The sequence below is a fragment of the Dermatophagoides farinae genome, chromosome 1 (genome assembly GCF_024713945.1).
Source record: "Dermatophagoides farinae isolate YC_2012a chromosome 1, ASM2471394v1, whole genome shotgun sequence".
Taxonomy (NCBI): Eukaryota; Metazoa; Arthropoda; class Arachnida; order Sarcoptiformes; family Pyroglyphidae; genus Dermatophagoides; species Dermatophagoides farinae.
The window spans coordinates 7,400,001-7,421,628 of record NC_134677.1 but is presented as its reverse complement, the minus strand read 5'-3'; the positions used below and the strand labels follow the sequence as shown (position 1 = coordinate 7,421,628).

Sequence of the window (21,628 nt, the reverse complement as noted above, 5' to 3'; positions counted from 1 at the left end):
TTTTTCTGGATCTTGATTCATGGATGGATGGATGAATGGATGGATGGATGGATGGATGGATGAAGAGAAAATGTCCTCTCACTTTTGCTCTCTAACACACAAATTGAAACTCTGTCTCTCTAAATTGTTTCTTTCTTTCAAATATTGCCATTTTATCTATGCACACAAAATTTCATGGCATACTTTTTCATTCTAATTGAATGAAAAAATTTTCCATTGATTATCATTATTATATCAAGAGAGAGAGAGAGAGAGAGAGATGTATTTTGTCAATTTATTGTGATGGTGGTAAGTGTTACAAATCACAATAAGGCGGTTATATGTCAGGTGTGTGTACTGTGTATTTTGGGAATTTCTTTTAATTAAATTCCAATCATTTGTTCCACAATTGAAAAGAATTTTCTTTGGTTTTTTTTTGTCCATAATGATTAGTGGAACAGAAATAGTTTCTATCTAAAAATCATTTTTTCATCTCATCAATCAAGTACCACTGCTACTTAACACATTTGGGGATTCGATGAAATAAAACAAAAAAGAAAAAAAAAAGAAATCTCATCAACAATAACATTGTTTTCATTGTATGTGTGTGTATGTGTGATAAGTATGTGTATATTTGTGACACAAAAGGCATCCGATACATTTAGTAAAACCGTTATCTCACCACCATCATATAGCAATTTTCTTCTTCTTCTTCTTTTCATTGGAAACCATCATCATCATCATCATCGTCATCTTGTGGCACAAAATTTATTATAATAATTTATGATTAAAATTCAAATATTTGATGGACCAGAAACATTTATAAATGATCTCGTCATATACCGTATATTTAACACTTAACATTCATTCATTTGAATTGATCAGATCGCTTTGGAAGAAATCAAGTTATTTGATCAAAATCTTGTTTTTTTGAAAATAAAGAATTCATTCATCCACACACACGAAACTTTCATATATTGTGATTATTTCAGTGGTAAGTAATGAATAAATTACTTTCTTATTCCGTTTCCGTACTAGTTATTAGCGTAGTCGTTCAATTAAATTCTCAGATTTACAATTTTTTTTTGTTTTTCCACGTAATTCGAACGAATTGTTCATGATTATGATAAGAAAAAATGTTTCCTTTTGGTAAATTGATTCTATTGACAGATAAAAATATCACTTGTTGCCAACAGTCAAGATGTATTGTGATTTTTTTGTTCATTTTCAGATATCTTTTTTCTTGGTTTTCCACATCATCAATTACAATTGGCAATCATTCGAAAATGTCACACGGACCATCTATGAGTGAAACAACAACATTGCAAGCATTGATGACATTGCTTAAATGTTATATCGGCACTGGTATATTATCAATGCCAAAAGCATTCGCTGATTCTGGTTATATATTCGGTGTACTTGGTGTCATTCTTATCGGTTTTCTGTGTAATCTATGCATTCATATGCTCGTTCAAATTAATCAAGTATTGGTTACAAAACCGGAACAAATTCCCTATGATTATCAAGAGGTAAATGATTGATTGATTGATTGATTTTTTTTGTTGAATCATTCAATCACGTATAGAATTGAATTGAATAATTTTATTTTTTGATTTATTGAAAAAAAACAAAATCACAACAGCTAGCACAATTATCATTCGAGAATGGACCAAAAAAATTACGAGAATACGGTCAAATGTCTAGGAAAATATTGACCATATGTCTTTGTCTATCACAAACCGGATTCTGTTGTGCATATGCACTGTTTATTGCGAAAAATCTACTACAATTTGCCATCAATTTGGAGATAGGTTTTTGGCATGAAGATGATGTCGTCTATTTTCTATGTTTATTACTACCCATAATGATAGCATTGAATTTTATAAAAAGTATTTACCATCTATCTTTGGGATCATTATTCGCCAATGTTGTACAAATGGCAAGTTTATTGATCATTTTATATAATCTGGTCACAAATATTCCATATATTGGTGATCGTAAACCATTCAATCATAAATTGCCACAATTTGTCAGTACAACAGCATTTACGTTCGAAGGCATTACAGTGGTATGTATTGATGTGTAATGAATGAATTTAATTTCAATTTCAATTTCAATTTTAATCTTGTATTATAACACAACAGACAATGCCATTATATCGTTCAATGAAAAAACGGGAAAATTTCGCTAAACCTTTTGGTGTACTTAACATGGCCATATTATTTGTCATAATATTATATTCATCTGTAGGATTCTTAGGTTATCTTAAATATGGTGAAGATGTTGGTGCTAGTATTACATTTTCATTACCAAATGAACCATTATATATTGCCGTACAATTTATGTATGCATTTTCCATCACATTTTCATATCCGATACAAATGTATGTTGCCATTCATTTAATGTGGCCAACCATACGTGATTATTTGATGGAAAGGAAAAAATCCGAACTTATTGTAAACATGTCTGATTACATGTTTCGTTCGTCATTAGTTATTTTGACATGTGAGTAATCGTTGTTGTTGTTGTTGTTTTTGTTAGAATAACAAAGTTCAAAATTAATCATTCAATTTATAAATTGTTCTGAATCGAATTTTCTCTTCAATGTATTAGTTGTATTGGCCGCTTCCATACCTGAACTTGATCTAATCATCGAATTAATCGGTGCATTTGCCTGTACATCGGTTGCCATAATCATACCAACAGTATTGCATTTGGTTACATTTTTTGAACGTAAAAGTGGTCTATCTCGTAAATGGCTCATCATAAAGAATACATCGATTCTAGTATTTGGCCTATTGGTATTATGTACTGGCACATATTTCTCATTAGTTGGGATTGTGGAAAGATTCCAAGAAAAAGTTGAATCATTCGATGCTGCATCGTCATTATCACCAATGTTTGACAATAATAATAATAATAATAATAACTCATCTGTAAATGTAACCGGTAAAATGCCATTTTGGTTTGATAAACTAATCAATTTAACGCATGTAGCTACAACGAATGATGATCAGTCATTGAATCTATAAAAAAAAACTATATCAATGTTTTGATTATGTGATTTGATTTTCTCACACTTATGTGATCAAAATCCACTGTTGTGGTTGTTGTTGTTGTTGTTGTACATAAATTCCATTGTTTATTGTAAAAAATGAATTTTTTTTTGTTTATTTTGTTTGTTGTTGTAAAATTTAAAATTTTTACCACTTTTAATGAATAAAAAACACATTGATCATAATAAAAAGTCTATGTGTGTGTGTGTGTGTGTGTGAATAGAAAAGACATAAATTGAAAAAAAATTTCCATTAAAAATGGTTCGCATCACAAATTGATTGATCCATCCATCTCCATTATCATCATGTTGATCATCACGAAAGAAAACACATTCAATATACAAATACAAACAAATGTAAAAAAACAAATACAATGATATCGAATTCTGTTTGTATATTTTATTGATTGATAATAGTAAATGATGAAATGATTTAAAAAGTTGAATTGAATGACAATCATTTTTTCTTCTTATTCTGCAACATTAATCGAATTCGTTGCATTGCAGCCGTTTCTGTTACACCACTATCGGTATTTGGTGTAACAAATTTTGATGAAACATTATTCGATTTTTGTACATTACGTTTAGCACTACAATTATTTGGTTTTGATGAGGCAGTTGTCGTTGTCGTTGTCGTTGTTGATGTCATTGTTATAGTTGATTTGGATGATTTACCATTGGTTATTTTCATGATTGGACCATTATCATTGGATGTATTATGTTTATCCGGCACAATTTGATATGCTTGATTCCAATCATCATCATCATATGATTTCCGTGAACGACACCGTTGATTATTGATATAGATTCGACATTGATTGACTCTTCTATTAGTATTGTTATTATTAGTATTATCGGTTTCATTTTCATCATTGACAATACTATTCATACTATTCATATTTTTCGATCCAAGTTTTATTTTACCATTTATAATGGGTGTGGATCTGAGCGTTTGATTTCTTTTGTTGCCATTATTAGTGACATAGTTAAGGCTTTCTTCCGGTTCGAATGGACCAAATAATGGATCATCACCATCAAACGGGGTGAATGATATTAACGGCGTCGAATAGCGTGGTAAATTTCGAGTATTCATTCCATTACAATTAGTGGGTGATTTTTTTGTTTCATTAATAGAATCCAATTCATCATCATCATGACTAATATCAAAAATATTATTCCTACGGTTTCGAAGATTTCTACGTGGATTCATCACTGATTTCGGTGTCTGAGGTGATTCTGGTAAAACTTTCTTATTTTTTAATTGTTTTTTAATCGTTCGTTTTGTTGGCGATAGTTTTTGATTTGCTTTTGTCGTTTGCGTTCTCGTCGTTCTTGATGATGTTATCCTTGTATCGATTACTTCATCTTCAATTTCGGTATCATCACTTTCAGTGTTGGATGGACATTCTGAATTGTCATTAGTGTACAAGATTTTGCTTTTATTACTCGTCGTTTTATTGTTTGATTTTTTAGGCCCTTCTTGTTTATTATTCGATCGTGCCGCTCGAGATCGCTTCGGACTATCATTGGATAGATTATTATTGCCAGTTTTTGGATTTAATCGGGCAATATCTTGTAAAATATTTTTATATCTTTCATAATTAGGACGATCATCATGTGATAGTTGATTGATTTCATCGAAAAAATTTTTAAATCCTTTTGGCACAACAGTTGATATAGGAATGTTATTCTTTGCCTGTTGTTGTTGAACAGCTGCTACTGCTGATGTTTTTTTGGCATTCGATTTTGATTTGGATGATGGCGTTTTCGAGGCTTTCGAATCATTCGATTCTTCATCATTAACAAATGTTTTACCACTGAATGATTCTTTGAGAAAATCATCTATATTTGACATGGCCCAATTTTTTTTAGCCAATACCTTTTCTGCATCTTTAAGTATGTTAGCCCAAGGATGACGGCCATAGAACCAGAGTATAAGATTATAACCCAACGATTCAATATCACTACGACGTGATATGACACCGATATGTGCATCACGTGAACGAAATTCACATGTACCATTATTAGCTTTACGTTTATCTGGTTCATATGGTTTATGTGAACCTTGAAATGTATATCTTTCAACAAGGCCATAATCAATAAGATAATAATTGTCATCTTCATCAATATCGGACCAATCCTCCATTGTTCGTTTGCCAGTTTTTCGTTTATTCGTTACATCATTATCGGTTGTTGTTGTCTTTAACGAACGTAAAATATTTTGCGCTTTAATATCGGCATGTATATAGCCTTGATCATGAATATATTCAAGTGCATCTAAACAAATTATAATTAATTAAGCTTAATGAATGTCATTTCCATTGATTAATTACCCATTATTCTACAGGCAATCCTGCAAGTTGTCTTTACACTTAAACGTCTAGTTTCGAGAACTTTTTGTAATTCTTCACCTAAATGCTCCATAATAAGGAAACGATAACTACCATTATGGGTTCCTGAAGCAATGAAACGAGGTATTCCTAGAAACGACAAATTACGAGATTCCATAAAGGCCTGGATCTGTGATTTTTGACAAGCACGTAATACAAAATTTACTTCCACAAATAATGGACCTTTGCTATTGTCCAATTTCATGACACATTGTTTGGATGGAGAATCTTTCGGATGGATTTGATAGATTTCTCCGAATCCACCAAGACCAATGGGTTTTCCTGATTCAAACGATAATGATTATTAGTGCATTATATTTCAAAAAAAAAAATTACTAACCGATAACCCATTGTTTTTTTTCATTATCAAGTAAAATTTGTCCTTCGGGTAATGGATCACATAAACGATAACCATTTGGCGCAATACGACCTATAGTTAAATTGTTTGTTATTTGTTAGAATTTGTTGTTTCAAAAAAAAAACGTAAACAAAATTATTATTGTTATATCTTCTAACCTTTGGGTGTGTTTCGATATTTTTCGGTCATTTTGTTTTCGGTCCAATCCAGATCAAGAAAAATTCATAACTCAAACAAAACCGGCAACAACAGCGGTTGAACAGAACAAAAAATCAGATTTAATCGGTTATAAAATTAGATTGCTGGACGACAATTAAAAATGAATAGAATGGAATTTGAAAAAAATAATGAAAATAAAAATTTAATATAATAAACTTAAGAAATGAACGAATGAATGAATAAGCAGAGAAAAAGCGGCCGACATACAAATACAATTTTGACTCAATAGTCTGAATCTTGATATCTATCAATAAACATTTTTTTTACATCAAGATCTCGCGAATTGCGCTTGCGTGATTCATTTTGGGCAATTTTTCAAATATCGTTTGTCGGTCTGTCTGTCTGTCTGTTCAAAAATTTCCGTATTGTTAATGATAATCACCACCACTACTACTACTACAGGAATATTTCAGTTAATGCTAGTGGCATATCATTAAATTGTTTTAAGAATTCTTTTATATCGATAGTTTTGCTGTTAGTTTGAAAATGGAATTCTTACTTTCGTTTTACATTTCTCACCCTCAAATGAGGAGGCTATTTTTCTCTGTGATCATGATATCGAATTCTTAATTACCGGTATCGATTGTTTACATGAAAATTCTTTAAATTGAAATTAATTGAATGTGATTGACATTTCAACTGATCACAATTCTGTCATTTGATTTGAAAAAAAATTTAGATCAACATGACCGATATGTGATTATTGTCATTTGGATAAAATCCTGTTTTTCTCTTTAAAGAAATTTATTATTATTAAATTCAAATATTAATATTTAAACTCAAACTTCAAACAATAGATGACGCCAATAATCAACGAGGTAACAATAAACAGACGACGATGACAACAATAACAATTGTTAAGAGAACAAAATAATAAAGGAAAACGCCATTTCAGCTTCAGTTCGATGTATCTGATTTGTGACGAAGAAAAGTGTGAATAGTTTAGCTCGTAATAATAATAAACATGTTTACAATCAAAATCTTGAGAAAAATCATCCAAGGATGACATAATCGAGCATAATGATCCAGACCTGTTAAGTTGATCTGATTTTTTTTCCAGCACCAAAAAAAAAAAAAAAAATCGCGTACATTGCCCCATATCATCAATAAAAATATTATAACTGATAATCATATGATCAAATGTATTGTTTAAAAAATATTCCAATATTAAAAAATAAATGCCCATTGTTTTTGTTTCTGTTGGTGTGTGTTTAGAGTCTATCATTCATAAATCTTGTGGTGGTTTTATTATATTTTTTATTGTTGTCGATTGAAATTCCTCATCATCGGTAATTATTACTTATTATTGATTATTGATTTTCAGTGTTTAATTAATAATCTTTTTGTGTGATAATTTTAGCAACACAATATGGCTGATACTACATTGCTGATTGAAGATCAACATCATCGAAATCCGAAATATTTTCTTGCCGCACTAAGCGCATGGATTGGTTCATTTTCAATGGGAACTGTACTTGGTTATTCTGCACCTGCATTAGCTAGCTTTAAACAGCAAGGATCTCATATTCATCTTAATAGTTTTACTGATTCAATTTTCGCTAGTCTTATGCCATTTGGTGCAATTATTGGCTCTATTTGTGCTGGTTTCTTCACTGAATCATTTGGCCGTAAAGGAACATTAATATTTACAACATTACCATTTGTATCCGGCTGGATTCTCATTGCATATTCTGGAAACTTCGATTCCTTGGCAACATTAATGATTGGTCGTTTTATTACCGGATTCTGTTGTGGTCTAATATCGTTGACTGTTCCTGTTTATATTGGTGAAACATGTGATCCAGCTAAGCGTGGGTTTTTTGGTTCCGGTTTTCAATTGACGGTCACACTAGGAATTGTACTCACCTATATAATTGGAAAATATTTCATCTGGTCTGATTTGGCGTTATTTCTAACCGCTTTTCCGTTGTTATTATTATTGACCATACTATTCATGCCCGAATCACCAGTATGGTTATTGAAAAAAGGCCGTATATCTGAAGCAACTGAAGCAAATATGTTTTTACATGGTGCTGAAGGTAGTCGACGTGTGGCCGTCGATATAACCATACCGGCAACTTACGTGATTCCACAAGATTCGAATGAAAATGGCATTGCTTCTGCTGCTGCTGCTGGTATCGGTGATGGTGTTTACATCAATGGCAATGCATCAATCGTACAACAATTTCGATTATTCTCATTATCTAAATACTATAAACCATTATATATTGCTATTGCGTTGATGTTTTTTCAACAATTTTCCGGCGTTAATGCAATGATTTTTTTCATGACATCCATATTTGAAAGTTCAAATTTTGAATCAATTTCACCATCCGATTCGACTATTATTGTTGGTTTCATTCAGGTATTGGCCACACTATTGGCATGTTTTCTATCCGATAAGTATGTTTTTTGTTGTTTAATCTGTGATGAAATTTAATTTAATTTTTTTTTTCTTGAATAGATTCGGAAGACGTTTCCTAATGATTATTTCCAGTATTGGCGGCCATCTAAGTTTAATACCAATGATCATCTATTACTATATTGTTGATAAACATCATGGTAATGACTTAAATGTTCATTATGGATGGATACCAATCGTATCGTTAATGTTTTTCATCATTTCATTTTCATTGGGTCTTGGTCCGATACCGTGGTTGATAATGGGTGAAATATTGCCGTTTAATGTGAAAAAACTGTCATCAATCATTGTCTCATCATTTAATTGGTTTTGTGCTTTCATTATCATTACATTCTATTATAAATTGGTTGAAACGGTCGGTAGCCAATTCACATACTTGATGTTTTCATTCATATGTCTATCATGTGCTATATTCAATATTATTTATCTACCTGAAACCAAAGGCAAATCATTTCAGGAGATTGAAGACCTTTTCACTCAAAATCAAGTTACACGATCTCATAATAATGAATCACATAATGAATGAACCATTAAATGATGAAATGAATTAGTTAATTATATTATATCAATTCTATAAAGAGTGTCAAAACAATAAATTAAATTAAATTAAATAATTTTCAAACAAATTGGTAAAATTCGCGAATTTGCGATTAATTTTTCTTGATATCGTCCTTTATGAACAGAGTTGTCGTTTGATTTTTACCATGCATTTTATCCTGCAGATTAACACAGCAGTTTTTTTTTACTGTTACCAAATTTGGCAATTGATTCCAATTTGGCATTTGAACTTTTGGTTGTTTTTATTATTATTATTATTATTTTCATTCCATTTCATGATTGTCTAATAAACAACAACAACAACAACAACTCTAGTAATGGCTTTTGGTTTCACTGCATTCACCTATATATTGGCATTAATTTTGGATGCCTTTCTCATCTTTTTCTCCGTCTTCCATGTGAGTTTTATTGCGTAAATCATCATTTTATTCAAAATTTGATTGATTGATCCAAATAACAGGTTATTGCATTTGATGAATTGAAAAATGATTTCAAAAATCCCATCACACAATGCAATACATTGAATCCGGTATGTTATAAATTGATATAAAAATCGCCAAATTATAATTGAAAAATCTCATTTTCCAATAGCTTATATTGCCAGAATTTGGAATACATTTCTTTTTCAATTTTTTGTTTCTATTCTGTGGAGAATGGTAATTGAAGATTTTTTTTTTATCCATAAAAGAATCACATAATCGAACAAGTTAATCATTTCAATTTTTTTTATTTTATTGTCAATAACAGGCTTACTTTGATAATTAATGCTCCACTTATCGCCTATCATATCCATAGGTTTGTTTATTCTGTCTTTATGATGAATCGTGATCAAGTCTATTTTAATTGTATTTTTATTTACTCGCACAAACACAACCACAACATAGATACATGAATCGTCCTGTAATGTCATCACCGGGTCTTTATGATCCAACAACCATAATGAATGCTGATCAATTATCCCGGGCAACGAAAGAAGGTTGGGCTAAGTTGGCATTCTATTTATTGTCATTCTTCTATTATCTTTATGGTATGATTTATAACCTAACGTTGACGGCTTGAAATATTGAACCGAGAACGATATGCTTAACTTTGTTTTTTATTATCATCACCATCATTTAAAACATTTGCACAACAACAACAAAAACAAACATTTAAATTCAGTTTACCAGACAGAGCAAAAGAGAGAAACAATTGTAGCCCTGTGCAAAACAATCATTTGTTTTTGTAAATAAATAAATAACTTTTGATTGATGATTATCATTTAAAACATTTGTCACTGTCTCTTCATAAATATATCACATTATTGTTGAAAGAAAAAATCATAATCTCATTGATTGGAATTCTTGTTCAAATTGATCCAATTCTTGACGTAAATCATCATCAATTTTTTTATCCGTTTCCATCATTATTATTGTTGGTTGTGATGGTGTTATTGGTGGCCCATCATGATTGATGAAAATTGTTCCAACATTACTGTTTTCATGTTGCGAATAATTTGTTAAATCATGATCATCGTCGTCATCGTTGTCATCATTGTTATTAGCCATTTGCATTTGATTGTGATAATGGCAATAATTGTTGAATTGATTTTGATTCCTATCATGATTCATCATGATAGGAATGAAAGGAATATGACTGACATTCTGTTGTTCGAAATCAAATGAAATTTCATCATCATCATCATCGTCATCATCATACTCGTCATGTTGCCAGTCATAACTGGTCTGGTCGCCTTGTTCTATTGTTGCTGGCGCTTCTGCTCTAGTCATAAATTGTTCCCAAAAAGGGATTCTCTGTGAATATTTTGTCAGACCATGATAGGTGCGATTGATTGAGAATAAATCGCGATGATAATTCACATCCAATACTTTATCACAATCACCGTGTTCAACATGAACATGAAATAATGAGCGTTCACAATCATGATCATCTTGCTTGTTGACTACTTTCAATATCGAATGTTTATCATCTTCATCGTTGACGTTCGATCGAGATATGGTGAATAATTTTCTCCAAAATTGACCAAATTTTTTGCGTTTTATCGATTTCTTTGATGTTGATGGCTGCTGCTGCTGTTCCATTTGAAGATTACATTCAATATCCGTGTCTGGTTCTGGTAATCATCAGAAAATAAGTACGAATTTTTTTTCTTCATAAAAAATTACCTTGTGACATTGAACTAGCTCGAGAAACATTCACAAAAAGACCGGTATGTAATTCAGGACGTGTTTTTGTTCCAGGTGTCCCTGTGATTATAGCAATAACAATCAAATCAGATTAAATTTTGAAAGAAGAAATTGACAAAATTTCCTACATGTTTGATTCAAAGCTTTTGCCTGTAAACTTGGCTGTAATGAATGTTCATGACTAGTTTTTGTCACTGTTACATTGTGGCAAAAATCTCTTGGATAACTAATCGATGGCGGTGTTCCAGCAGCTGTACGAATTTTTTTTCGCCGTGATTTATTCCGTGTTTTTTGATTCTGTTGCAAGATTACTTTCAATTCACGACCAACAACATCGATTTCACGTTGATTTAATCGTTCGGATTTTTCCCTCAATGTACGTTCAATTTCATTCATTTTTTTCTCCATTAATTTAGCCCTTTCCTCCCGTGATTCTAATTCTTTTTCTTTTTCCTTTAAACTTTTCCATATTTCTTCGAACCAATTTTTTTTCATCTGCTTAAATTGTTCCATATCGATTACATTGAATGATGATTGTTCAAGGTCATTTCGAATCTTTTGGAAACTTGGACGTAATTTAGGATCTTGTTGCCAACATTCTGATCGGATACAAATGGAAAAGAATTATTTATTTATTGTTGAAAGCAAAAAGTAATTTCACCTTGCAGAATATTTTTCAATTCTTCAGGACATGTTTTCGGTATATGTAAGGTTAATTGACGATTACCAATGCCGAATGCAATGGCTGCACCGGCAATATTTCTATATGGTATTTCTGCCGTCAATAGTTCCCATAATACAACACCAAAGCTATGTAATTATTTGGATTTAGATTTGGATTAGTTGTATATTTTGTAATTGTTAGAAAACCAATCATGACCACAAACCTCCAAACATCACTAGCTTTGGAAAATTTCGAATGCGCTATTGATTCCGGTGCCATCCATGCATATGTACCACATGGTGTCATCATGGACACTGAATCGGTAAATTCACGTGCTAAACCTAAATCGGTCAATTTTATCTGTTTGTCCAGCCATCCACCGGTGCCAATAGGTAAATCAAGTAAAACTAAATAAATAACGTAAGTACAGAAGAGAAAAATTGCGAATAATGCTTACTATTTGATGATTTAAGATCTCGATGAATGATTGGTTTTGGCCTAAAATTATGCAGATATTCCATTGCACTGGATATTTGTTTGGCAAAATTGATAATTATTTCTGGTGATAAGCTATGTTTTGTTAACAATTCTCGTAATGATTTTCCTGCAGCGTATTCCATAACTAGATAGATTTTTTTCTGATTCATTGATAGACCATGAATTTTGATAATATTCGGATGATTCAAATAGAATTGTAGACGTGCCTCTTCTTTCAAAGATTTATTAATCATGTTCATTGATTTCTGTTGATGGTAAATTGGCTCTTTAATGGCAACCATTTCATTTTGATAAATGCCACGATGAACTTGACCAAAGCCACCACGTCCAATTAATTTTCCAATTTGTAATTGATTAAAATCAATGATTGGTATTGAATAAAATTGTTTCGACTGTGATTCAGCAAATGTAGATGATGATTTAAATGATGCAAAATTATGATTTTCATCATATTCTTTGCCATCAAATTCATCATCATCATCATCATCATCATCACTATAATCAACAGGTGGTTCATCATATAATTTTGTTACAATCATTTTTTTTTATCAACCAATCAATCAATTATTCTTCGAATGAGAACAACAACAAAAAAAAAATTTTTTTAGTTCTTTACACATTCACGTGCACAGAAGAAAAAAAAGATCATGAAATTAGATCTGTGTTGAGGGTGATTTTTTTAGGAAAAAGAAAAAAATCAACAAAAATTGATTACATCCGATCAATGGTATCAATGGTGACCACACACAAAAATCACAACTAATAAAATAGATAAAAGATGGCAAAGAATGGATAATTTTCTTATCATGATAATACTGTCATTTAATCAAAATCATAAAATGTAAAGAATTTTTTTGCTTTTGACTTTAATGATAAACATTCAGTAATTGATCACCATACACACGTACATTTTCTTTGGTCGATATGGTTGTAATAAAAAAAAAAAAAAAATTCACTCGTTCCGTTGGTCCATATTTTTTCGATGAAAATGGGAAAGAAAAACACAACAAACAAACAAACAAAATCAGTACTAACATTGATGATGATGATATTTATCAAATCGCATCACAGGTAAGCATATATCCATAAGTCTGTCGTCATTTTGGTATGTTTATTATCATCAAATAATTAATTATCGCAATAACAACAACAACAATTATATAAGTGAAATGGTAATGTAAGTAAATGGTATTTCTTTCTATGATTTAACTGCATTTTTTCATTTTTTGTTCATCCCCTACAATGATGCTGATGTGATGTGGAGAAATTTCAAGTGTAATAATTATTTTTGTTTTCCATAAATGGATAATCTTCATTTTTTCATTCTATTTTGCTTGTTTTTTTTCCAAATGTAGTAATTTTCAATAAATGTGTGTGCGTGTGTGTATGTGTGTTTCAAGATGTGTGCGTTGCATGTTTTTGGAAATGATCCATGATCTTGGGCCAAGCAGTTTTATGGTTTTTTTTTGAGGGAATGAATGAACTAACAACAAAATAAAGAGAAAGAGAAGAGATTGATTTCAGGTACTACAGATTATGTTGTGTGTACATTTTTATTTTTTATTTTACTGTTGTTGTGATGATAATAAAATGATGAAATGTAAAGAAAACACACATGCACACATAAACTGACAACTGTATATATATTAAATATATTAGCCTGACAAGACAGTTACATTTAATAGATATGATGATCATGATTGATTTTTTAATATATAACATCTATCTATCTACATATTTATAATGGAAAAAAAAATATTTGGGCGTTTGTTTGTCAACGACAAGTTTTCTCTGTGACAAAACAAAACTATTTATCACATGATCAATCTATATACTTATCTATTTATTATTTAGCCAAAAATAAGACATAATTATTGAGAAATTTTAAATTGAATAATAATAATAATAACTTTATTTATGAATGGATGGATATATCACATTTAATTGAATGTAATGTAAACAAAAATTATTGTTGATTCATTTATTTTTTTTCTGGTCAAAAAAATGGCAAAAATTTTTCTAAACAAAGATAATTGCCGACTGATTCGAGTTCTGTTACAGTATCGTCATATGTTTTTGTATCTCTTGAAACATTATGCCAATGAAATTGATAATTTTTTACAAGAATTAAAAGATGATGATTTCAAAGCAAATCTCGAATACTGTGATAAAATTTTCCGTGAAATCACATCCACCGATGATGATAAAATGAATCAACCAGACAAGTTTATTGTTGAATTGATTCGACAAACTGAATCGTATTATGGTTCACATGAAGAATTGATCAATATTGATTTGGTTCAAAAACTTGGATTAAATTCAAAGATCAATCAACAACGTCAAAGAACAACGCAAAAACGTAAACAAACTGATTCTGCACCTGTGACAAGCAAGAAAAAATGTTATCAGGACTCAGAGAAAAAGGAAAATAGCAGAAATCTTAACTCTACCATACTGAATGATGATGATGATGATTTATTCGGATTAGCAATGAAATACATCTGTTCATATGGCTGTCGATATCGTAGTACATCAAAGGATAAAGTTAACAAACATGAACAAATTGTACATAGTGGTCAACGGCATAAATGTTTGCAGAATAATTGTACTGAGCAATTTGATTCGGTATTTGATCTGGAAAAACATTTGAAACAATCTCACAATATTTTCCAATGTTCAAACGAAAAATGTGCAATAATTTTCCGGAATGAGTAAGTATGACGAGTATTTGTAAATGTGTAAAAAAAATCAATCATTTGCCTATTACAGAAATGAATTGAAACGACACCTGAAAATGGAACATTTGAAAGAATACTTGACATGTAATTCATGTAATAAAAACTTTCGAAACCGTAAAGCAATATCGAAACATATCTATCTTGTACATGATACTGGTCATTATCGTTGTGATCATGATGGATGTGATTTTTTCACTTCTTATCGCGGTGATCTATTGACACATAAACAATCGAAACATATGCGTAAAAAATGTGAATTCAATGGTTGCGATCGTTATATATCCATTACATATTACACAAGACATTTACGATCACACCAGAATATTCGTTCATATCAATGTTCATGGCCTGATTGTGAGAAATCGTTTTTCGACAATACTTCCTTGAAAGATCATGTTCGTGTACATTTAAATTTTAAACGTTTCCGTTGTAAATGGCCCCATTGTAGTTATGCTTGTGAACAGAAAACCAATCTGATTACACACATACGTATTCGACATTTTAAGCTGCCGCATACGAAAAAACGTCAATTGGAATTGAATATTTCGATGGATTCATTTCCCAATCCAAATGAATATGTTGAAACGATTAATGAAGATATCTCTGTCAATACACCAACAATGTAGATAATTGATTTCTTTTTTCAAATTTAATTGATTAATAAAATTGATGATGATTTTTTGAAAACTCGAATTTGATTCTCATATGATTCACACAATGAGCACATATGAAATATAATTGCATACAATCGTTTTCAGGTGGCGCTATCATTGATTCAAAATAATTGTCATGTTCGATTCGATATATTTGATGAAATGTTGAAATTGCTACACATTGCTCATCACGATACATGTCAATAAATGGCAAACAATCTAATTCATTATGGCGCTTGTTTCATTTTATTAATAAAAATTGAGCTAAGAAATTGTGAATTTGGTCATCATTGTTTTGAATTTCTAAATTAAATTTGTCAACCAAGTAGCAAATGGTCCTGGTTTTCAATCTTTGATTTTTGTACTTTGAATTAATTCACTTTGAATTGGTAGTGTTGACGTGAATAATAATTTAATAAAGTTTCGTAAATGGTGGTTAAATCATGAACAACTTGGTTTGGAAAACTAAAAACTTTCAAAGCTAATTCAATATGCAGAAAAGTGTTTGAGAATACCATTGAATGCAATAAAATAAAATGATTACTATGGATGGATTTCGAAAAATGGCAAAGTTCTTCAAGTGTCCGAAAAGTTTTGCTGCAATTTATTCATGTTAAAAGAACGTAAAACTGTGCAAGGATTTTCCTGACTTGAAAACGAACGCGCATGTCTACAATGTAACAATACTCATGTATCCTTACGCGAATGGATCACTGTGATCTGCCTTTTTTACTTTTATATGTGTGTATCTTTCTCGTATCATTGGATTTTGCTGCTTCTCTCAACTTTTTTACGAATAAATATATACTGCTACTAAATATCCCGTGTTTCGTAGTTGATGCAATGCTCATTTTACTTATACTATGAATCGTGGTCAAGGTTTGATATATTTGTGGCGAGACGATCGTTCGAAAGAAATCGACGATTTGACAAAGTTGATACACAAGCGAGGATTGTAACTTGTTAGCGCTGTGTCAGTGCTGCAGTTGCAATTTGAGTTTTCGGCTTGGCAAAGCGCTTTCTCCATTTTGACGCTTGCCTTATCACAGTAGTACCCTTAACCGGAGAAATCGTGGTGTCTCTCACATTCAAATGGTTAACGCGCTTCAATGCGTAGGGCTTGAGCGAGAAGCTTCGGTTTTTCGCTTAAGTCTCGGCGTTTGAGATTCTAATCCATACTCGGATGTAGTGTGTATGGTATTGGATCTCAAATCAGCGCCGTGCATTTCTGGGTCTCCCCTTAATCTTTAAGGCATGGACTGAAATGCTCAACTGCTGAAGATTCCCGTCAACTTGGAGCTGCTCGATGGTCGCATATCGAATTCGTGGTTACGTGGTCGTTTTGGATGGATCCAGAACTTGGTTTGTTTTTGCTTTTCGTGCTTAAATGTACCGATAAACGGTGGAAAAGCCAGTTGTTCATTGCAACAAGCTGAAGAAGATCGACGAAAATGCCTGAAATCGAAAGATTACGGGTTTTGATCGTACTTTGTACGATTTGTGGCATGATCGATATATGCTAAGCTTTCCACCTAAGCAGTGATGTGCAAAGCAATCGTCATGTCGTGTTGTTATTGCAACAACACAAGCAATGTTTGACAGCTGAATATTCTGGTTAATTGTCACCAACAATTACCTGAATATGAAGCAAGTCTATAACATTTGCTGCTACCTGGTTGATCCTGCCAGTAGTCATATGCTTGTCTCAAAGATTAAGCCATGCATGTCTAAGTACATACCGTATTAAGGTGAAACCGCGAATGGCTCATTAAATCAGTTATGATTCATTGGATGTTGACCAATTACATGGATAACTGTGGTAATTCTAGAGCTAATACATGCCGAAAAGCTTCATCCTCGTGGTGGAGTGCATTTATTAGACCAAGACCAAAGGTGGCAACACCTTACGGTGGTGACTCTGGATAACTGCAGCTGACCGCATGGCCTCGTGCCGGCGGCATATCCTTCGAGTGTCTGCCTTATCAACTTTCGATGGTAGGTTATGTGCCTACCATGGTTGTAACGGGTAACGGGGAATCAGGGTTCGATTCCGGAGAGGGAGCCTGAGAGACGGCTACCACATCCAAGGAAGGCAGCAGGCGCGCAAATTACCCACTCTCAGAACGAGGAGGTAGTGACGAAAAATAACAATACGGGCTTCGCTTATGCGTTCTCGTAATTGGAATGAGTACAGTTTAAATCCTTTAACGAGGATCAATTGGAGGGCAAGTCTGGTGCCAGCAGCCGCGGTAATTCCAGCTCCAATAGCGTATATTAAAGTTGTTGTGGTTAAAAAGCTCGTAGTTGGATCTCAGCTCATGCATGGTGGTCCACTTGACGGTGGTTACTGTCATGCTGAGCAGAATATCGCATTGTCCCACGGTATTCTTCATTGAGTGTCGTGGGCGATCGATACGTTTACTTTGAAAAAATTAGAGTGCTCAAAGCAGGCATCAATCGCCTGAATACTGTTGCATGGAATAATGGAATAGGACCTTGGTTCTGTTCTGTTGGTCTTCGGAATCGAGGTAATGATTAAGAGGGACGGACGGGGACATTAGTACTGCGGCGATAGAGGTGAAATTCTTGGACCGCCGCATGACTAACTAAAGCGAAAGCATTTGTCAAGAACGTTTTCATTAATCAAGAACGAAAGTTAGAGGTTCGAAGGCGATCAGATACCGCCCTAGTTCTAACCATAAACGATGCCAACCAGCAATCAGCCAGAGTTTATTGTATGACTCGGCTGGCGGCTTCCGGGAAACCAAAGTTTTTCGGTTCCAGGGGAAGTATGGTTGCAAAGCTGAAACTTAAAGGAATTGACGGAAGGGCACCACCAGGAGTGGAGCCTGCGGCTTAATTTGACTCAACACGGGAAAACTCACCCGGTCCGGACACTGGAAGGATTGACAGATTAAGAGCTCTTTCTTGATTCAGTGGGTGGTGGTGCATGGCCGTTCTTAGTTGGTGGAGCGATTTGTCTGGTTAATTCCGATAACGAACGAGACTCTAGCCTACTAAATAGTGTTGAACACCCGTTGTGTTGTTCGAACGCTTCTTAGAGGGACAAACGGCGTTTCAGCCGTATGAAAAAGAGCAATAACAGGTCTGTGATGCCCTTAGATGTCCGGGGCCGCACGCGCGCTACACTGAAAAAATCAGCGTGCATGTGTCTACCTACTTCGAAAGAAGCGGGAAACCGAGTGAAACTTTTTCGTGATTGGGATTGGGGATTGTAATTGTTGTCCATGAACGAGGAATTCCCAGTAAGCACAAGTCATCAGCTTGTGTTGATTACGTCCCTGCCCTTTGTACACACCGCCCGTCGCTACTACCGATTGGATGTTTTAGTGAGGTCTTCGGACAGGCCAACGTAGCCATCCTCGTGGTGGCCATGTTCGGCCTGAAAGATGACCAAACTTGAACATCTAGAGGAAGTAAAAGTCGTAACAAGGTTTCCGTAGGTGAACCTGCGGAAGGATCATTATCGGTGTTTTTTGAACAATGAAACACTTGATTCTCAATTCGAACGATGTGTTGCCCGTTATCACAAACGGATCGACTGACTTGTGTTGCGATCGGTGGTGTCATTGAAAGTTCTGAAGTTGAAACTTGGCTTTTATTATATCTGGGTAACATGGAAAAAAGCATTAGTTCAACTTCATAATAATGGAACTTGGCACTTACTAATGTACAACTTTGTCGGCGATTCTCCTTGCTACCTGTTGGTGCCTATTCTACGGTTCCTGTTTATCCTCGGGATAAACGTGGATGTAGTGTGTCGCTTGTAATGAGTGCCGCTAGGTTTAAATACCAGATTCGAATGTTTCGATTGCTGGAGCCACAGGTACAAGGCATTTTTTTTTTCATTTCAAAACAACATTGAGCCAGTATCATTGAAACAATTGAATTGTGATTCTGCAAATGAATCGCAAGAAAGCAAAAATTACTACTGCCAGTGGTGGATCACTCGGCTCGCTGGTCGAGGAAGAACGTAGCTAGCTACGTTAATCGGTGTGAAATGCAGGACACTCTGATCACTCGACATTCGAACGCACATTGCAGCCATTGGATATCCGATGGCTTCGTTTGTCTGAGCGTCGTTATCGAAATTTGATAAACCAAAATGAAATAAATCTGTATCGTCGCGATTCATTTCGGTGTCGTGAGATTATTTCTAAACATTTCGAATGCTGACTCCTTTGGTGATTATTTGATGGCTTTGTAGCACATTCATCACTAGAAGGGTATTTAGCATTTCCAGCTAAACAACCCAGAATGTGTGCCATGTATGATTACCATAATGGATCAATATTCAAATTTCAATTGTCTATATTCGACCTCAGATCAAGCGAGACTACCCGCTGAATTTAAGCATATAACTAAGCGGAGGAAAAGAAACCAAATGGGATTCCCTGAGTAACGGCGAGCGAAAGGGGAAAAGTCCAGCGCCAAGTCTTGACGTTTAGGCGTTCAAGAGATGCGGCGTTAATGTATTGGTGCATCATGAATTGTCGTATGTTTCAAGTTCCTTTGACAGGGACATCCAGAGCGGGTGCTAGGCCCATAGAGACGAACGACTGATTCATGCAAACCGATGCATTCTAGAGTCAGGTTGCTTGAGAGTGCAGCTTAAAGTCGGTGGTAGACTCCATCCAAGACTAAATATGACAGCGAGACCGATAGCAAACAAGTACCGTGAGGGAAAGTTGCAAAGCACTTTGAAGAGAGAGTTAAACAGTACGTGAAACCACTGGAAGGCAAACAGATGGAACCACGAAGTTTGCGCTTCGGTCGATTCAATCAACGCTTGCAGCCAACGACAACGGAAATGGATCTTTTCGGAGATTGTTCCTTTGTTTTTTCGGCCGCAAGCTTTGGTGCATTTCGTGCCGAGGATGCTAAGCCACGTTCGATCAGATGATTGGGACGGCTGTAAGATTGGGCTGGAGAAAGGTGCCCGTCAAGTCTTTGATTTGACGTCGTTATAGTCTCTGGCCGGAACCGTCGCCTAATGAACTGATTGATAAAAGTCCTCCTTCGGGAGTATATAAACTGCGTTTGCCTGTGATTGCTAATTGATGTTTCGAGACTGGTCTTTACGTGTCTTTGGATGCGAAAAGCCGTTTCAACAATGTCAATCAGTTGTTGCTTGCATTGCGTGGTGTTGAACTGTGGCGCGAGTAGGTCGGTTTCCATTTGACCCGTCTTGAAACACGGACCAAGGAGCCTATCATATACGCAAGTCGCTCGGTCTTGTACAGGCCAGAGAGGCGAAATGAAAGTAAAGCTACGAGATTTCGGTCGCAGTAGCGGCTCGCCTACTTTGTTTATTGGCAATCAGGCGAAGCTGGAGCGTATACGATGGTACCCGAAAGATGGTGAACTATGCCTGGGCAAGACGAAGCCAGAGGAAACTCTGGTGGAGGTCTGTAGCGATTCTGACGTGCAAATCGATCGTCAGACCTGGGTATAGGGGCGAAAGACTAATCGAACCATCTAGTAGCTGGTTCCCTCCGAAGTTTCCCTCAGGATAGCAGGCGCTTTTTGACTCAGTCTCATCCGGTAAAGCTAATGATTAGAGGTCTTGGGGTTGAAACGACCTCAACCTATTCTCAAACTTTAAATGGGTGAGATGGTTGACTTTCTTGATTGAAGCCGACCATTTGGATGTATGAGTGCCTAGTGGGCCATTTTTGGTAAGCAGAACTGGCGCTGTGGGATGAACCAAACGTCGAGATAAGGCATCAAATGTGTACGCTCATCAGACCCCATAAAAGGTGTTGGTTGCTATAGACAGCAGGACGGTGGCCATGGAAGTCGGAATCCGCTAAGGAGTGTGTAACAACTCACCTGCCGAAGCAACTAGCCCTGAAAATGGACGATGCTGTAGCGTGAAGCCGATACT

General features: G+C 34.2%; 6 protein-coding genes and 3 non-coding genes across 10 annotated transcripts in view; 7 read left to right on the top strand and 2 right to left on the bottom strand.

Annotated features, from left to right (window-relative positions):
* The first annotated feature begins 304 nt into the window (after window positions 1-304).
* LOC124493194 (proton-coupled amino acid transporter-like protein acs) lies at window positions 305-3,226 on the top strand. Its single transcript, XM_047056272.2, has 5 exons — window positions 305-973; window positions 1,211-1,508; window positions 1,622-2,047; window positions 2,124-2,484; window positions 2,593-3,226. The coding sequence occupies exons 2-5, from the start codon at window positions 1,266-1,268 to the stop codon at window positions 3,009-3,011; spliced, it is 1,449 nt and encodes a 482-aa protein (XP_046912228.2). The 5' UTR covers window positions 305-973; window positions 1,211-1,265; the 3' UTR covers window positions 3,012-3,226.
* A 190-nt stretch (window positions 3,227-3,416) lies between these two features.
* LOC124493188 (uncharacterized) lies at window positions 3,417-6,266 on the bottom strand. Of its 2 annotated transcripts, none has more exons than XM_047056266.2 (4): window positions 5,941-6,266; window positions 5,765-5,854; window positions 5,368-5,706; window positions 3,417-5,311 (listed from the first exon to the last, which is right to left on the bottom strand). In XM_047056266.2, the coding sequence occupies exons 1-4, from the start codon at window positions 5,969-5,971 to the stop codon at window positions 3,492-3,494; spliced, it is 2,280 nt and encodes a 759-aa protein (XP_046912222.1). In that variant the 5' UTR covers window positions 5,972-6,266; the 3' UTR covers window positions 3,417-3,491. The 2 variants fall into 2 exon arrangements, with proteins under 2 accessions (XP_046912222.1, XP_075588510.1); XM_075732395.1 differs by having other exon boundaries at window positions 5,380-5,706; window positions 5,941-6,233.
* Window positions 6,267-6,844: 578 nt separating this feature from the next.
* LOC124493193 (trehalose transporter 1-like protein) lies at window positions 6,845-9,049 on the top strand. The gene is made up of 4 exons (XM_047056271.2): window positions 6,845-7,143; window positions 7,217-7,290; window positions 7,362-8,404; window positions 8,466-9,049. The coding sequence occupies exons 3-4, from the start codon at window positions 7,371-7,373 to the stop codon at window positions 8,947-8,949; spliced, it is 1,518 nt and encodes a 505-aa protein (XP_046912227.1). The 5' UTR covers window positions 6,845-7,143; window positions 7,217-7,290; window positions 7,362-7,370; the 3' UTR covers window positions 8,950-9,049.
* A 114-nt stretch (window positions 9,050-9,163) lies between these two features.
* Window positions 9,164-10,248, top strand: cni (protein cornichon). Its single transcript, XM_047056276.2, has 5 exons — window positions 9,164-9,379; window positions 9,442-9,510; window positions 9,573-9,637; window positions 9,729-9,776; window positions 9,866-10,248. The coding sequence occupies exons 1-5, from the start codon at window positions 9,299-9,301 to the stop codon at window positions 10,038-10,040; spliced, it is 438 nt and encodes a 145-aa protein (XP_046912232.1). The 5' UTR covers window positions 9,164-9,298; the 3' UTR covers window positions 10,041-10,248.
* Window positions 10,062-13,518, bottom strand: slpr (mitogen-activated protein kinase kinase kinase slipper). Its single transcript, XM_047054500.2, has 6 exons — window positions 12,289-13,518; window positions 12,055-12,238; window positions 11,829-11,977; window positions 11,296-11,766; window positions 11,147-11,227; window positions 10,062-11,094 (listed from the first exon to the last, which is right to left on the bottom strand). The coding sequence occupies exons 1-6, from the start codon at window positions 12,866-12,868 to the stop codon at window positions 10,301-10,303; spliced, it is 2,259 nt and encodes a 752-aa protein (XP_046910456.2). The 5' UTR covers window positions 12,869-13,518; the 3' UTR covers window positions 10,062-10,300.
* A 7-nt stretch (window positions 13,519-13,525) lies between these two features.
* Window positions 13,526-15,760, top strand: LOC124493195 (uncharacterized). The gene is made up of 2 exons (XM_047056273.2): window positions 13,526-15,040; window positions 15,099-15,760. The coding sequence occupies exons 1-2, from the start codon at window positions 14,334-14,336 to the stop codon at window positions 15,691-15,693; spliced, it is 1,302 nt and encodes a 433-aa protein (XP_046912229.2). The 5' UTR covers window positions 13,526-14,333; the 3' UTR covers window positions 15,694-15,760.
* Window positions 15,761-17,389: 1,629 nt separating this feature from the next.
* On the top strand, window positions 17,390-19,207 carry LOC124493229 (small subunit ribosomal RNA). Its single transcript, XR_006959105.2, has one exon. It is a non-coding gene; the product is annotated as a small subunit ribosomal RNA (ribosomal RNA).
* A 463-nt stretch (window positions 19,208-19,670) lies between these two features.
* On the top strand, window positions 19,671-19,823 carry LOC124493225 (5.8S ribosomal RNA). Its single transcript, XR_006959101.1, has one exon. It is a non-coding gene; the product is annotated as a 5.8S ribosomal RNA (ribosomal RNA).
* Window positions 19,824-20,057: 234 nt separating this feature from the next.
* LOC124493226 (large subunit ribosomal RNA) overlaps window positions 20,058-21,628 on the top strand; it is a 3,752-nt gene continuing 2,181 nt past the window's right edge. The window contains exon 1 of the ribosomal RNA XR_006959102.2: window positions 20,058-21,628. This exon is cut by the window's right edge and continues 2,181 nt beyond it. This is a non-coding gene — a ribosomal RNA (large subunit ribosomal RNA).